General features: G+C 47.8%; 1 protein-coding gene across 2 annotated transcripts in view; it reads left to right on the top strand.

The window, feature by feature from the left end:
• The window catches only part of GABA-B-R3 (gamma-aminobutyric acid type B receptor subunit 3), a 186,479-nt gene that overhangs the window by 146,955 nt on the left and 21,638 nt on the right, over positions 1–17,886 (top strand). For both annotated transcript variants that reach the window (XM_089567047.1, XM_089567046.1), the window contains 6 exons: positions 1,534–1,710; positions 1,890–1,950; positions 4,134–4,223; positions 5,081–5,231; positions 8,399–8,534; positions 9,422–9,538. In XM_089567047.1, the coding sequence (XP_089423173.1) occupies positions 1,534–1,710; positions 1,890–1,950; positions 4,134–4,223; positions 5,081–5,231; positions 8,399–8,534; positions 9,422–9,538 (732 nt within the window). The remainder of the gene's footprint in view (positions 1–1,533; positions 1,711–1,889; positions 1,951–4,133; positions 4,224–5,080; positions 5,232–8,398; positions 8,535–9,421; positions 9,539–17,886) is intronic.

Below are 17,886 nucleotides of genomic sequence, written 5' to 3'. Positions count from 1 at the left end.
GCTGTGTTGTGTTGAATTATCGTGTCGTGTCGTTTTGTGTAATGTCGTGTCATGTTGTGTTGTGCTGTATGTTTTTTTGTGCGGCGATATGCTGGTTGCACCGTATTTTCTTGTGTTTTGTTTTGTTTCATCGCGTCGTGTTGTAATGCGCCGGGCTGATCTTCGCTGCGGTATGCTGTGGTGTGTTGTGATTTAATGGTTTGCGTTGATCTGTGTTATGTGGCGTTCCGATCTGTTACATTCTATGCGATGTGCAGCATTCCGTTATAATATTGTGCTTATGTTCCTTTGTAGTATGTTCTGTTGTGTTTCACAAAAATTGCTTAAACCAAGCCGTAAAAAAAAAACTCGGGTTCACCCCTTGGCCGATATTAAGGAAGTTTTGGGAAATTAAAGCAGCATCAGCCAGCGAGTGAGCGGCATGATGCGTGATGTTGGTTCCTCGTGTGCAACGCACTGACGGTCCCCGTAGGTTGAAGACCTGGCAGCATTTGCAATGGCGACGCGGAAATCGGACGGGCAAAAAACGCCAGTGCAGAAAAAAAAAAAACCTGGTCCCTTGCCGTTTTCTGCAAAGGAAGAACGGCTACAGCTGAGTCACTACACGTTCTGCTGTACGCTCTGCAGCACACAGGCTACATACAGTCACGCTGCCAGAACACACTCCGGCACTCTGCTAAATTTATCGCCTTACTTCATAGGTCCATCATCAATTAAGAGCGTCGCTAAATGTTAAGAGCCGACTCTACGGAGGTCTTTTCCAGTCATCGAATCCAACACTGCGCGGTTGTTCGTGGTTGGTTTTGTGTCAGCGTTCTGCACCTACAGTTCAAGCTCGCTAGCTCAGAGGCAGAGTCCTCGACGGCGTACGGCCGCTGAGCGCGAGGACGGGGGATGAAATTCTCCCAGCTGTCTTCTGCAGCCTTCGCATGGTGACCGTAAGAACGCCGTATCAAATCGCTTCAGTGGTGGCGGCGTTTCAGTGTAGACGAAATGCAAAGTACGCCCATCTGCTGTGGGTCTAAGTGTGCGATAAGGAACCACAGGTGGTCTAAACTATTCCGGAAGCCCCTACTACGGCGTCTCTTCCTTCTTTCATACCCTTCTTTATTTTCTCCCCCGCGACACGGTTGCCGATATTTAACGTGCACTGACTCCGCACAGAGGCGCCCGTGTGCTGCGCGATGTCAGTGCACGTTAAACCCCTAAGTGGTCGAAATTATTCCGGAGCCCTCTACCACGGCACCTCCCTCTCTCTTTCTTCTTTCACTCCCTCCGTCATCCCTTCCCTGATAGCCCGGTTCGGGTGTCGACGGAGAAGTGAGGCAGTAACTGCGCATTTCTTATCCCCAAAAACCAATTTTCTCAAGTCCCAGATGATGTCACACGAAAATACGCTCGTCCGCTGGGTATCCTGGTCTATAACACCTATCGCTGTCCTACAAGTTGCGGCGTCAGCCGATGCGCCTTGCAGTGTGAACCTGCCCTGCCGCAAGAGGAGTTGAAACATATTTTACGCCCATGCGGTTGCAGGCTGGCGTGAACCTGACGGTGTCCGACTTCCGCTACGAGAAGCTGCTGCCCGAGACGGGCGGCGGTGGCAGCCAAGGCTGGAACGTCACCGCCGAGCCGCCACCGCCGCCACAGGAGCGCCGCATGGCCAACTACTTCGACCGCATCGTGTCTCGGCTGCGCTTCAACGGCATCTCGGTGGGCCTCTCTCTCTTTCTCCGTCGCTCTCTTTTATCAGCATGCAAGCACGGTTTACTGCTATACTTGCCGTGGGTGATGCACAAGTTACAAGTGGCGCCACCTCACCGGGTGATAATTAAAATGAGCGACGAACGCGTGTCAGCGTACACATGCCGGCCTTCTCTCTTCTCCACTAGGGCCCGCTATCGTTCTCCGGCAGCGACCGCGTCGGCATCACGGAATTCCAGCAGAACCAAGGTGAGCTCTTGGAAGAAGTTGAGATTAGCAAAGGAAAAAGTCAGAGGTGGCGTTACCTTTGTCTCTCCGTCTTTCTCGCAATTTCGTGATTATATCAGATAGCGACGACGAGAAAAGTTATATATCGCGCGTCGATCAAAAGCGTTAACTAAGAGTGAAAACGGAGCTTTAAACTTTCGGGTTTCAAAACAGCCCACTTCGCGCAAACCAGGCAGAACCGCCACCAGGCAGGCTGGTCTTTGTATATAAATCACTGGAAGTATGTCGACATTAGCGCACACACACCCATGCGCAAACAAGCACACGCACACATACGTGTACCCTCCTTTTTTCGCGCTAAATGCGTGCATTACTGTGGAAGCTGCAGAGACTACGGATATGCAGCCTCTAACGCGCAACAAAAATCAGTGTCCAGGTTCGACAGCGCGTTTGTTAGTCAATAAACCTGACAGAATTCGGGATGCGAACACCAAGCCTTCCGTCTGGAGAACTGACAAAATCTTATGCGACGCGCGCATATATGCCGCATTGCTCGTCTCTCTAAGCCACAGTTGTGCTTCGATTGGATGACGCCAGTTTCAGTTCCCACTCCACTGCACGGTCTGGATGAGACGGAGTACAGGTGAGAACAAAAGGAGAGCATCCACGCTGCACACACACAGGACCGCGGCGGTGAAGAGCCACGGGCCGTATGGTCCGTCGCGACGAACTCTGCACTTTCTAACTTTCGCGTGGCTTTATTTTCGTTCCCTGACGAACAACAAAAAGAAAGGGATGTACTGTCCGCCGAACAGCGCTCAACAGCGCGGGCGAACAACAAGGGCACGAGCACGCCATGCTCGCTTCATTAGTCACGGCGGTATCGCAGTGCTCCGGACAGCGCCATACGCTGCTAATGAGCGACGTGAAACGAACCTCGGCACGACACTCGAAGGGCCCTCTCGACCCGGCGATGCGCGCTCGAAAAAAGCCTGGCCCCGAGCGCGCTCTGAGCCATGGGCTGCGGATCTGAAGAAGGGCAACCTCGCACCGCTGTACCTCCTCCCTTCCGCCCCTCAACGAGCGCCCCCTTGTCCCCACACTGTCAAGCTGTTCCACCGGCACCGCGGCCGCCCTCTTTTCCTTTTTGCGATCTTCAAACGCCGACGAGAGAGGGGGCGAGCGTGCTATAACGTGACCATGCGGCAGTAACGGCTTCGGTACTTTCGCTGTAGGGTATACGCGCAACTTCGCTGCTCTCGACGCACGACATCAGCACGGTTTAAAGCATAAGCTCGTGTATTTTCAAAGGCAGTGGTTAAAGCTTATGCTAACGGGTGAGGGTGTGCCCGGCAAATCGACGCGCCCTCTTCTGTCAAGAAAGAGATGGGGGCGTTACTGAAAACACAAGTGGCTAAGCCGGCTGTACCTACGGGGCTAGCAGTTTTAAACTACAGGGGTGAAGCCAAATATTTATAGAAGTGAGTTAGTTAAGGGGCGAAGTAGAAAAAAAATGAAGATGTAGGCGCAAACCAGACATTCATTAAAAGTTCAAAGGTTGCCCTCAGGTTTAGATTTGCGCAAGTAAACCAGCAGGACCCTCGAGCAGAGCTACTCAACGTCTTGTAGGGCGCAGCCTGTAAAGACCACCGTTGCGTAATAAGCTGTCAGCTAATTGGCATTTATTCACTTTATCAACCACTTCAGCCGAACATGCACGACGAAGACTATGTGCGGCCGGTAACAAAACCAGATGGTGAAGTGCCGCCGGTAGGGCACAGCGAGTCGTGCGTGTTTACTTATTAATACACTCATTTATTATACACTGTTTCTCGCTGTAATTTGCACAGCGTGGTTGAGAGCTGTCGAGCATTGTGCAAGATGCTAGGTAGCACTTGGCCACCTGGCCGAAACGTTGAAATCTAAAATTTATCAGCAGCGGCTGTGAATGATCAGCCGATCGCAAAAATCCAAATAAGCCTTTTCAATACAGTGGCCATGCTTAGCGCTTTTTATGGCGACTGGATATGGGGCTTTACGATGATGCTCGCAACCAATCATAAAGCGAGTGCTGCCACTACTTCCAAAGGGACACTGAGGAAAACTTCATCGTATCCTTACACTGCGGAGCCGGCACATAATCGCAGCGTGGATTCAGACAAGCGAAATAGCAAAAGCGTGCGACCGTGGCGCTTTACACGCAGGCGGATTTCTTCGCAAGGTGGCCCTGTACATACCCGATTCGAAGACGCTGGACTTCTCTTGTCCGAGGTGCCGCCCTATCGTCTGGCAAGGTAGTCTGTTTTCTCCATCTCATTAAGTTCCTTGCATTTCTTGTCTTGTCTATACTTGCAGCGACTAGGACGTACACTATGGGGTCAGTCTATGTTCCACTCAGTATACTGCTCATTTAACGGAGACGTAGTCCCAGGCGGGACTTCAGGTCTTATCGCTTTGTTTTGCCACTGGACAGGTTGTTGTCGCTATTTCATCGCCCTATTTGTGTCACCCCTCCCCCCTTTTTTTAGCTGTGTACGTTAGCCATGCAGTTTGCTACTTCTAGACAAAGGCCGTTGATTTTCAACAAGTTTTGCCTCCTGGGCACTTTTTTTTGTCTATATTAAGCGATGGAATTAAAACACGTTAAATCAACATGAAAGTTTGAAATGTCCTTTTTCACAGGAACATCTCACTTTTCGATAGTCCCCACCAGGGGCAGTGCGCTTTTTCCACCTATTCCTATAGTCTCTATGCTGTTGCAGAAGAACGAAAGGGCTGTTGGCACCAACTGGACGCTGCCTTGGTGACCTATTAGTCAGAAGCGAAGCGCGTAGGCTTCAGATCTTCTTCCATTGTGAGGAAACAGCCGGAGTTACGAGGGCGCGAGGTCCAGCGTGTCAGGTGGTTTAAGCAAGAGAGCCTCCCTGATCTTTCTACTACAGTAAAATTTCGTGCTGGGCTGATGATGGGGACTGTATCAAAAAGTGGCGTGCTGCTAATAAAGAGGAAATCATAAGCTTTCATTCAAAATTGATACATATTCCAATTCCACCGCTTTTGAAAAGGTTACATCCCAGGAGGCAGGCAGAAGTTACGGAGCACTGGCAGTACTGTACAAGCGCTGCGTGCATACGCAATTTCCTCCTCGCAGACGGCGAGCCCCCCGTGGCGCGGCGCATCGTCAAGCTGAGCGTGGCCACCATCCAGCGCAGCGTGTTCGTCTCCGTCTCGGTGCTGGCCGCCTTCGGCATGCTGCTGGCCATCGCCTTCCTCGCCTTCAACCTCTACTACCGCAGGAGCAAGTGAGGGAGCTCCCCTGGCAACCGCAAAGAGGCGCGAGATATTTCGGTTGCAGCGGCAGCTATCGCGTGTGACACGGTTACTATGGCGTTCGCGCCAAAAGTTTAGGCGGGGGTCTGGTGACCTCAGGTATGCCTCTAGTCACTAAGTTTGGCTTTCCCGAGTAAGTTCATTCATAAATAAAGTTCCTCTGAAGGAAGCTTATACAGAAGCTGCCTGCTTCTGGGAATTTAAGCTGGATATACGAGTTGAAACCTTGTTGTAATAACCTATTCCTGGCGCATCCCCGGTACTTATAATGACCGCTACTTTGATTTCATTGCATGTACATAAGTTGGGTAAAGCATAAAGCGAAAAAAATAAACTCAGCCTTCTGGCATAAATCCATAACCGCAGCAATTGGCAGTGCTTGACAGGAATTCTGCTTCTCTGAGTGCAATACTGCCTAAAATTACGAGGGGCACTTAAGACTACTTACGCCCTTTGAATGCGAAAACAATGTTTTATTAATATTTCCATTTTATTTTTATTTCTTTTTAGTTTCTAATGACACACCTACTTATTAGCATACAGTCGTAAGGCAACGCTTATACAAAGTTCACCTTTGTTCGCACAGAAGCAAAGCGCGGTTTTGCGGCCTTTGAGTTGCGTGCTAGCTTCGCAGTCTGAAAGCCCCGGGTGGAATTTCCCGCACCGTCGGAAGAAGTTTTATTTTTCTTTCATACCACGGTGACGTCATCTGGGATCTTTGGGAGCACTGCTGCAGCCATATAATGCATTCCCACTAAAAACTGAAAAAACCATGGTGCGTAATCAGCACCGATGGGAGATAACATCGCGGTGACTGCAGGCCAGCGCCACCACTTTCTTCTTCTTTGTTATCGTTTTCTGTTTTTAGGGCCTTTGCTCACGCGCGTGTGTGACCAAGTCTCTCCTGTTAACAAAGATAACTGGCGAGTCTTCCTCAGTTAGAAGCTTGCTCGTAGGCTTCTTGACGGCATTAATCGGAAGGAGCGGTGGAAGAAGGACGCAGGCAGGACATGCGCTAGACATCAGCGGAAGCTTAACTGCCAGGCAAACAGGAAATAATGCGAGTGCACTCGAGTCTTTCAAATCTCCTGCTCTGCACGCGCGAAACGAGATTTTTCGTCGCCTCTGCTTTCATTGTACGAAAAAGAAATGCTAAGGCTGCGCTCGATATTTTACGCAGTGGCGTAAGCAGTGGCGTAGTTAGTAGACAGTGCGAAGCCAGCCTGCGGGATTAATATCAACACGAAAATTTACAACGTCAGCGCTTGTTTCGCGGAATTCGGCTAGAACTAGCATAAACGTCCCTATGTGTATTTTTATATGTCTGCCCCTTTTACCCCTTCCTTAATACCTTGACGCTTCAGGTGTCCGCACACTGCCAAACTGCTGCTACCATGGCGTTCCTTATACTATAACTGCTCATAACTGCTACGCAGACGCGCACTCTCTGTGGCTTCGGCGGAGCGAGGACGCCCGTGCCTCATGCTACGCAGCATGACGTAAACGTTGTCAATGTTTTGTCGATGAAATGTGCGGGCACAGACCTGCTGATGTCTTCGGGCAGCGTTCCCAGTGCGTGCTGTGCTCCATGCGTACAACCCGCCGAGTGATTGAGAGCTCCGAGAGGCGTTTCGAAGCGTCCTACACTCTAAACGTAAAGGAGTAAAAAGGGAGAAAATTTGTTCTCTAGAGCACTCCCTTTTATAAGAGAATGCGCCTGAGGACAGCGTGCTCCATTTTACTCTCATATAGGCGTTTTCGTGTTTAGAGTGTACTACCGCGCGTCACACCCCATGACGACGAAAGTGGCGCGAGGAACGGGCTGGAGGTGTTCACGTGGTCGCGGAACGAAGCCACGCGTTGGTAGTCGGGGGATGTGCGTATAATAGCTCTTGCTGTAATATAACAGAGAGAAAGAAAACTTTATTTTTCGTCGCAGACCTGTGACGCTGTTTTAAGTCGGACGCACGTCTTGTTGACCTCTGCTTTCAGAGCTACAGACTCAAATCAGTGCCCAATCGCGAAGACATTTACTTGCTGTGAAGCTCAGTGGATGAATGGGCCATTGTAAAATTCACTGATCCCACAAAAGGAAGGTTTGAAGCGACTGTCTCTCTCTTTCGACTCTAGCGTTTTAGAGCTCTACAGCGCCGTAAATGCAACATTTCGCGCCTCTCCGCCGAAGCAAACTTAATTATTCCGCTACATTGGCTCATCGCCAAATTTTCCAGTACGCTTAGTTTGACAAAGTAGCAGCTGACATCTTGCTAATTTATTACTGGCACTACGTTCGTGTGCCTTTGAGCTTATCTCCCATTTTCACGATATCCCGAACGTCTTTATGTGCGCGCGTTTGCAAGGCGCATGTGTGCATGTGGGTCCTGCTACTCTCGGACTCTGCACCTCACCCGCCTGCACCTCGAATCCGGCAGACAAGTCAGGGTGACCCGGTTCCCCTCCGAGCACGCACACACTACATCGACAATCATTTGCACCGCGCACCATCCACATGTGGCGCTCGCTTCCTGTAGCACCAATATGTCCAGCTTCAACCCACAAGACATCAGAAGGGTGTTTCGTCAAGTCGCCAGCCATCCGTGTTCCCTTGTTTCTGTGTTATCTATTATTTTCATTTGCATTTGATTATTGCTTTTTTTCTCTATTCGGTGTACTAGGCCTCCGTGATACGGGCCTTCCGTCTATCGAGTCCACCCCAGCCTTCCAGGGGCGAAATGTATATTAGTTGGTTTAATGGGGTTTAACGTCCCAAAGCGACTCATGCTATGAGGGACGCCGTAGTGAAAGGCTCCGGAAATTTCGACCACCTAAGGTTCTTTAACGTGCTCTGACATCGCACAGTACACGGGCCTCTAGAATTTCGCCTCCACCGAAATTCGATCGCCGCGGCCGGGATCGAACCCGCGTCTTTCAGGGTCAGCAGCCGAGCACCATTACCACTGGGCCACCGCGGCGGCTGAAATGAATATTATTAAATGTTGTTATTACACTCAGAGTGCCTGAAGTGCGTGATGTGCTGCCCAGGAGAGAATGTAACACCCGTCTCTCTCTCTCAATCACTCACGGCCCTCTGGTACGCTGTCCATTTCCTTCTTCCTCCCTCCCCCATTCCTTCCTGCAGGTACATCAAACTGTCCAGTCCGAAGCTGAACAACATGACCGTAGTGGGCTGCCTGCTTGTCTACCTGGCCATCGTGGTCCTCGGCCTGGACTACGGGACGCTAGGCAGTGACACCCACTTCGCCATCTTCTGCACCGTGAGCCGCGGCCTCACCCGTTACATTCTTGTCCTCAGTTAAATGTTTCTTTCGGGGCCATAGAGTGGTGAAAGCTGTCTCGTATGTGCAATTACGTTAAGTCATTGATGCTAGGCAGCAGTGCGCTTCTGAAAGATATCTACTGAACCGTCAAGATAGTGAGATTTGGACCACGGGGGCGTACTTTCGCTATCAAGTTCATGTCTCCGTGTCGGCACCGTTTGTCGTTGCAATCGAATCGCTTATTTGTTACCCCTCATTACATGAAGCGCGTGGCAGGTTCTCCGGAAATTCAAGTTCATGGCATCGTTTATGACATCATAGCGTGAAGTCCATGCAAATTCGCCGTAACTAATCCTTTGCAAATTGTCATCTGTTGTCCTGGCCACCTACTCAATGATCGACTGATATCACAAATGCTCGTTTCGCGTTCAGCGGACCTTTACCTCAAAAGAGTTGCGAGTTCGAATGCCCTTATTACGATGGACGCTCAGGTTAAAATGTTAATGGTTAATGGATGCTACAGACACTAGCCAACAACTCGTGCAGCGACCGTATGTCGCTTTCACAGCACTCCACACTCTTTAAACAGCCGCAAGAGGGCCCTCAGCGGGCTGCGCGCAGGCTGCTCTGGCAATACGCCACGTTTAGACTACGCTACTTTGTCATTCATCACGCTCATTGCAGCGTTGCACGGCAGGAACGTGACCAGGAAGTCCCATGCAACGCACCCTTTTGTTCCCCCAATTTCCTCGTTATTCACGCACGATCTCTTTCTCTCTCTCTGTTAGAGTGTCACTCTGCCCTTGACCAATGTGACTCGTGCTTTCATACGAACTTACTTACGTCCAGCGGTCCAGCTTGAAACGCGACGGCCTCTCCTGCAGGTACGCGCCTTTCTCCTTTCGGGAGGCTTCTCCCTGGCTTTCGGGGCGATCTTCATCAAGACCTACCGGGTGCACCACCTGTTTGTGAGAGCCTCGAGCGGCGTCATCAAGAACAAGGTACGCTTACTCTCCACAAAAACCTTAGCAGACAAGGACATGGGGGCTGAGGGGCTCGTTATGACAGGCACAGAAAGAGGGCCAACAGTCGCTGAAACCGAGGAAGGCGTAGGGAAATGTTTCTATTGTTTTTATTTGGGGTGTTGATCAATGGGCAAAAATTAGTGGCGTAACTATTATTTACCTGAAAGATGACTGGTTAGAAAGCAGAAGAAAAAACAACCATATACCATCGGAGGGATCCGAAGCCACGACCTCCGCATATCGGGTACAACAGAGCATCGCATAGAGCACAAACACTGTACAGCAAGACACAGACAAGAGAGCGAACAAGGCGAGTGCTGACACGCTTTTTTCTCTCTCTCTCTTTTTTGCAGAGGGGGGGGGGGGGGGGGGGGGGACCTTGAATTTTCAGACATGAGCAACATCGCGCGGATCTGTATAAAGCAAGGTTAGCTTCATACAGATTTCCTACAAAGTGCCACGCCTGCCTTACTGATCACGTTTTTAACGGGTGATCATGTATGCGCTTCTCCTATTCCCTATACTGTCCGTGTCATGGTGGGCCTTTGAGCAAAATGTGCCATACAAACTTGTCCGCCATCGTGCCGTCTTGAGCAAGGCATGCGTACGCGAGCCGTTCCCGGAACCGCTGGAAACCGGAGGCACTAGTAGCATCTCCGCGGCGTTAAGAATTTCGATCCAAGGGAGTAATTTGGACCACCGTATAGCAACAACAATAAAATCCGGAGTGACAGCTCTTCGTCAAGTGCATACGGGGTGCCCCATGTAAAATGCCATAAGTTTCAACACATACTCGGAAAGCTTTTAGCAGTACAAAAAAAGAGTACCTTACTAGCATGCCTCAACAATTGCTCCCGCACACACAGCGGAAGCCCGCGAGTCACGACAAGGCGAACTGCACGTGTTTTTGTTGTTACCGTAACTTTCAGACCGCAAGGTCGTCTCGACTCTCGAATAGCAACAGGTGTGCTCGCCTGCGTGCATCCGCTCTGTCCGTGTCTCGGGTGCTTTCGACGCAGTACACGTTTCGTGCTGCCTCCCTTCTGGGCCCGCACTCCTTTCGCACGCCAGCCTAACGTGGATCGCTGCCAGCCACTGCTGGACAAGCGGTTCCGGTTAATCCGGCAAAACAGACAAACAAGGTCGCCGGGGGGAGACGGGAGAAAAACACGCAAAGCCGGCACACGGAAGTTCACCGGGGGCTAACGTGGGAAATCCTGGAAGACAGCTCGAGCTGATGAGAACCTACGGAAAAAAAAAAAAAACATCTCGATCGCATATTGTAAAAGTTAATGAGAACAGATGAGATGTTATACAGAAATTACAAAGGTTTTGACGAATAAAGTGCGCAGTGCAAAAAAAAAACTCGAAAATTTGACCGACAGCCGGGTAAAAGTCGGTCGAGCCCGGCGTGCAGCAAAGGCTATCCTCCAAGACTGTTGTGAAAGCGTCTTGGAACCCTGTCTTTAGTACGTGGCGTTAAGTGCGTTATGTGTGCACTGTGCATTGCACACGCGTGTGCGGTTAACTGTACCATCGCGCCTCCTATCACCACTCTCCCATTTTCCTCATAAATCCCTTTCCCTGTGTGGAGTGGAAGGTCAGAATTATGTTTCTCTGGTCGACCGTTCCTCTTGTCAAAACTTCTTCATTTGGCTATATTCAGTTTTGGAGCGTTAGCTCTTATGAGCTTGTTCCTCAGTTTCGCGCCGTCGTCGTTGTCGGCGTCCGCAGCGCCACCTGCCACTTGTCACCTGCTGCTTGCCTCGGTTGGCAGGTGGCAGAGTGGAGAGAGAGAGAAATCCCACTCTCCACATTTAGAGGAGTTGGGCGAGAGGGGAAAAGGGGAGAGAGGCGACGGGTGGCCAGGTGGCTTGGGCGTCCGCCTCGGCTGCAAGAGATGGTTGGTTTTAAACCTGCCGAAACTCTGCACCAAAACCCACTGCAGAGTATCACTGCAGTCCTGGACAAATCTGGGTTCACCTCTGGCTGTCTGACTTTTCGGCAAAAAAGAACATGTCTGTGAAAAATTCGTTGCTGTCACACCACAGCTAACGCTCGAACAATCGCATTACACGCTCGTAACTGTCCTGTGATTTTCTGGAGGGGTTTCTCACTACGGGGCGTATGTGTCATATTATGAACTAGTTCTTAACTTTTCTTTTCTTTGTTTCTGAGTTGAAAACGCTCAGGTTAATTATCGACTCTAAATTTACTTCTGAAACCCTCCATATACTTTCGATCTTTTCTTCAAACGACACAGTAATGCACATCCACTTCCTAAGATCACAAAATATAAAGGTGATCAACAACAACAAGCGCATATAATAAGTACGCCAAACAAATTTGCAGGGGGTATTTGAAATTATATTCGCTGAATGTAGGTTTGCACATCACCGACAGCAGAGATCGTAAAATCAAATTTAAGAACAAAAGAAATTATACGACATCATCTCTCGAAGTGCACGAATAAAATTAAAAGATATTTCAACTTATCGCAAGACAAAACTGGCGACATCAGAGAACAGCTGTAACTAGATTACTCATTTTTAAATGCAATGAAAAAAAATACTTCACATCAAAATAAGCAGTGCAATTACTTGAAGGACCTTTTTGAGAAAATCCTGCATAGATTTCCCGGACTATGAAAAGCAGTATGCTGACCTATTTCTGACCTTTTTTCTCTCGTGCTTTAAAGAAATTTCGTTAATTAAAAAGCCGTTAACTTAAAAATTAGCAAGATGGGAACGACGAGTACTGCATGTTTAGATGGAGATGAGCAGCGTTTTCCTTGTGAAAGTTCTGCAGGGAAGTTTTTCATAACTCTGCCGGATTGCAAGCTAGGACAGGTTTGTCGTTACGGCCAGCAGCAGTAATTAGGTCGCTCTGATTCTATTACAGTAATGTCAGTACCGCCATCTTTGAAAACACGCGCGCGAGTTCATTTGTTTGCGTTTTGAGTTGAAAGCGGCATCGCTGTTTACGTTGCGCCAAGCAAGAGCGTTCGACGCAATGCTCTGGCGAAAGCCTACACAGCAAAATAGAACATTATAGGAGCCAGTTTAAAGAAATAATTTCTTGCGAAAATCCATCGCTTCCAGGGGAGAAGCTGTCGTAGAAGCATCCGTGGATAACTAACGCTGTATATTCGCGCGTTAAAAGAATTCTCGCGTGTTTACGTAAGAGGAAACTTGAAAGCAACCCCTCCGTCGGCAGTGAAAAGTTCAAAGCTCACTCAAGAAAGCCTTCGGAGTTCAAGCTAAGCAAAACAGCCGTGAGAGGCTTTGGGACAATAAGGAGCGAGTCAACTGTGGAAGACCCTCACGATAACAGGGTGACACGAAAGTGGATGCATTCTAAGTGAAGGAAAACACGCTTCTTACAAAGCTTACTGAAGGTTGTCAGGGCAAAAAATAGCAAGGGGGGGGGGGGGGGGGGAATTCTGTACAACATCTAGCTTTTCAGACAACTACAAGAAAGCGTAACGTTTTAGGGGCGAGGGAAACATCTTCGCTTTTCTTTACCACACCCTTTCCCTCAGACTTCAAGGTTGCGCTCAATTTTGAAGACTGCGTGCATTGTGCTAGATTACGGGTTTGAATCTGTAACTAGACTGCTTGAACTTCTGCTTGTATATGAAGTTGTCCTAACCGTGGTTGTTACTTGGTTGTTTAGACGTGTCTTTAGACGAGTAAGGCCTTACTGGCCTCGGCTCTGTGAGGCAATGAACTAGTTCGGCGACCTTTCGGCGATTAGAATTAAAGGTCACTGCGGGTGGAATATTTTCTTAGCTTTTCAGACGCTGCCCCGCGCGCGATCGACGGCTTGGTTGGTGGCGTCCATAAATGCTGATATCCAAGGCTGTTCGCCAAGAAATTAATATGCTGGCACACGCTGAAGAACTTCGGCAGCAACCAGGGCTAGTACGGAACCGGCTGCTATCTCTCTCTCTCTCTAATGACGTTCGTCATCGTGGCCCGCGGTGCCGCCCAGTGGATGCGTAACCTGCACTTTCGTTTTTACCCTTAAGGCCGGTTCACACGCAAGCGACTGAGCGATTGAGCGACGCGTCGCAGCGAAAATTTCCAACTTGTTGAAATCTCGCCGCTCATCGCAGCGGCGGCTCAAAAAAGGTTTTTCCGCCGCGGCGTCGGGATTCGCTAGCATTTTCGCTTGCATGTGAAACAGGCTTTAGGCATAACGGAACACATCGAGTGCACAGGAATATCATCGTGCATTGATAACGAGGCAAGAAGTGTGTCCAACTTCGCCCATGTCATCACATGATGCTCAGAGCAGTGCATACCGCAAACTCCCGCCAATACTCGATGGCGTGAGGAGGCATCCGCATGCTAGCATTTTCGGTGCACGCTACAGAGTCACTTATGTTGCCGGAGTAATTTGGGGCTCGAAACCTGTGCGGCGAAAACAAGGTCGTGCGCAAGAAACGCACATACTCAGGACAAACACCGTAATGGAGAACCTAACCACTATTACGTCACCCATCGAAAGCAATATCGAGCGACCTTTGCATTTTAATGCTCTAGCAGTATGTATTCCTTTTTCAGAAAAAAAGGCTGTGGTCTATGCGTGTGCGTATGTGAAGCATCCACCCCCTACGTCCGTAGCCAATCGGAGCGAATTAAGGCATCTTCTGGGCACCCACCGGTAAAAATGCATCTCCCATCTACGAGCGTTCACCCACCAGAAGCCCACTCAGTGAGTGAAAAAGACGCGGCAAAGTCAATTTCAAAGACGCAATAATAATAATAATAATAATAATAATAATAATAATAATAATAATAATAATAATAATAATAATAATAATAATGTTTATTTGATCACCACATTTTACATGATGATGCAGGGGACCGAAGTAAAAGCTGTCTTTCAACAGCTTGACAGAGCAACGGCCCCCCTTTTTGGCAGCATACAAAGTGGCGCAAAAACAAAATATACAAGGTAAAGGGAAAATACGTGCGATGAGCTCACCGCACTAAAAGACAGTACAGAAACATGTTACAAAACAGATGCACCTGGCACATATATTTAAAGCAGTACAAAACCATAAACACAAGGCAAAAAGAAATAAGGAATTCTAATATTTAACACAATGCAATTACATGGTAAAGACGCTTTAATAGAAAACATATGAATACCAGCCAGGAACACCAACAGTTCCACGGCGGCTGTTTTCGTTGCATGAAGAATTACATGAAATGTCTACAAAGAAAGTAAGTTAGAAGTCTCTGAAATGTTACACATTGGGGTGTTATATTCTGTTTTAGTAGATCATTAAGAAGTCGTGGAAGACGGTTTTCTAAAGTTTGCAGACCGTACGTTGTTCGAAATGTATTAGTTTGCCACATGTCATTATTTCTTGTTTCATAAGTTTGTTCGCGCCTTTTCAGGCCTGAAAGATTTTGAATAAAAGACGTTTTATTCAAAAATTCCTGTTTAAGTGTTCGGCTAAGGCGATAGTCATAGATTTTTGCTACTGGTATAATTTTGTGCTCTAAAAATATTTCTCCTGTGTGATGTAACCTTGGTAATCTCTTAACAATTCGCATTGCCTTTTTTTGCAATACGAGCAATTTGCTCAGATTTTCCTGTGTTGTAGTACCCCAGATAAGGCTACAGTAGTTAAAGCGAGAATGGAATAAAGAGTGATAAACTAACATCATAACACAAGACGGCAAGATTTCACGGTTGCGATGGAGTATACCAATTATTTGCGACAACTTAGAAGTTATGTGGGCTATGTGATCGTCCCAGGACATTTGCTGATTAAAGACAACCCCCAGGGTTTTGAAATGTGCCACTATTTCCAGTGGACAAGATCGCAAACATAATTGCTTTTTTCGCCGAACCTTGACAACACTACGATTGTGTACAAGAATGACAACGTGTTGTGTAGGGAAATTTACGAGGCATATAGTATCGCCAAGGCTCATAACACGTGCGTGGCCAAACCGTCCGTTACTATACGGGAAAAAGAGGTAGCTTATCTGGACAAGTGCTTTGCGTCTTGATAGCAGGAGCTGGCGGTGACTGTTGTGTTTAGTTTTCTTCTTTTGGTTTTTGACCAACGATTTTATCGCACTTTCTTCCTTTATAATTCTACGTGTTTTCGAATAAACTTCCAGTTGTTAGTCAGCGCTCGTGTCGTCTACTCTTTCTGTCCTTGTGTGTCGCGCTAAATTTTTTCAAGATGTATGTTAACCAACTCGCCCAATCTGCAGTATTGTTATAATTGCTTTGTCAGGTGAACTTGTTTATTCTTGGCCCGGAAGATAACTGCTTTTGTTTTGTTTACATTAATTTGTAATGCATTCTTTTGTGTCCACTGGTCTAGATGTTCGAGCATGCAGTTAGCAGTATCTATTAACTCATTAGCATTTTCACCAGCCAAGAACATGCTGGTATCGTCTGCGTATATAATAAATTTTGTGAAAGGAAATACATTGACGATGTCATTAATATAAAGATTGAAAAGAAAAGGACCGAGTATACTCCCTTGCGGTACACCGCAGCGAACAGGGAGAGTTTCAGACATGAAGCCATTTACACTAACAGCCTGCCGGCGATATTGAAGATATGACTTAACTATCGATGCTGCGTGCCCGCGGAAGCCGTAGCGTTCAAGCTTCTGGAGAAGTAATTGATGATTTATAAGGTCAAAGGCCTTTGTGAAATCAATGAATATTCCTAAAACTATCCTATTCTGTTCAAATTGTTTTAGTATATATTCTTTCTGATCTAACAGTGCAAATTCTGTGGAAAGGTGCTTTCTAAATCCATATTGTGATTTGGTAAGTATGTGGTGTCTGGATTCAAATGCCGCAAAGCGTTTATGAAGCGCTTTTTCAAGTACCTTTGAGAATATTGGAAGAATTGATATCGGGCGGTAATTGCCTAGCTGATTCCTATCACCCTTCTTAAAAAGTACAGAACAGCGGGCAACTTGCATTTCGTAAGGAAAAACAGCATTTGCAATACATAGATTAATTATATGGGTTATGTAGGGCAAAATAATGTCGAGAATCGATCTTATGGGCCGTATTTGTAGTCCATCAATATCGCATGAAGTACTATTTTTAAGCTCTGTGAAAATAGTCATTATTTCGGCTTCATTAACAGGATTAAGATATATCGTTTTGTCTTGTAGTGGGACACAATTCAAGTCATTGTCTACGTCCGTGTCGCGGCAAAGGCCAACAAAGTACTTATTAAACTCGTTCGCTAAACCCTGGTCAGACACCTGTACCCCTGAGCAGGCGAAAGAGAGAGGGAAGGCGATCAATGGGAGATGGGAAGGCGATCAATATAAAAGCGAAATGTACAACCAATACTGCTAGCTCTAGCGCAGATTAGTCGTCTCATCACGCCGCATGATCGTCTGTGCATTTTTTTTTCTCGCTTTATAATGTAAAAAGATGCGAACGATCAGCACATCGCATGCAACCAAGGAGGCTGGACAACTATTAGCCGGGTATAAGGCCTCTATAGATTTCCGCAATAATTGTGTGTTATTAGCCACAACCCCCCCCCCCCTCTTTTTTTATTATCTTGTTTCTCTGCATGTCAGTAAGAATACTAGAATGACGGGAATTTGGTTATTTTAACCGTCAGAATTCTCTAAAAGGTTAGAATCCGGCAACGAACAAAGTTCTACTGATGACTTTTTTCGCAAGTCCACAACAAGTGCCGCGCATCACACAGGTCCGGTGAAGCTCCACAGCGAGGACTTTTTTCACTCTCTGGCAAAAGCTTTTACGAACTTATAAAGACCGGCCAAAGAGGCGTTCCTATACTTTTCAAACATATCGAGATTTCGCTACAGGTTGTTCAACAATCCTAGCGCGTTGCGCGTCACACTAAAGTCTATTTTCGCTTTTCCTATGTTTACCTTTTTATTCTCTCAGCTAAACCTACCCCAGTGCGGGATAGCCAACGACAAATGTAGCTGACTTGCTTATGTTTCCTTAGTTTAACTCTCTCTTTCTCCCTTTCTTTCTTTCTCTCTCTCCGAATGCCCACTGGTTTAAACCAGCTATGCGTTGCAGCCCTTTAGGCGTCCCGCAAAGCGGAGAACTGCGTGCCAAATGAGCGGTACCAGCAGCACTCGGAGTGATCCCCTTTCCCCAAGCCTCCCGCTTCAGTGCTTCCCCCTATGAGCCGCGTTTCGCGACCGCTTGGCAACTATCGCACCAATCTCATGTGCCGTCTCAGCACTGTTCCACTTAGCGCAAGCAGCAGCAGAAGCCGGTGTCAGAAATGAGTCGCGTCAGTCAACGGTAAAGCAAAAAGACTTCCCGCGGGAT

The sequence above is a fragment of the Amblyomma mixtum genome, chromosome 1, assembly GCF_055824585.1.
Source record: "Amblyomma mixtum isolate Tamu chromosome 1, ASM5582458v1, whole genome shotgun sequence".
NCBI classification, from domain to species: Eukaryota; Metazoa; Arthropoda; class Arachnida; order Ixodida; family Ixodidae; genus Amblyomma; species Amblyomma mixtum.
The sequence above is the reverse complement of the archived record's forward strand: the minus strand, read 5'-3'. Positions and strand labels throughout refer to the sequence as shown.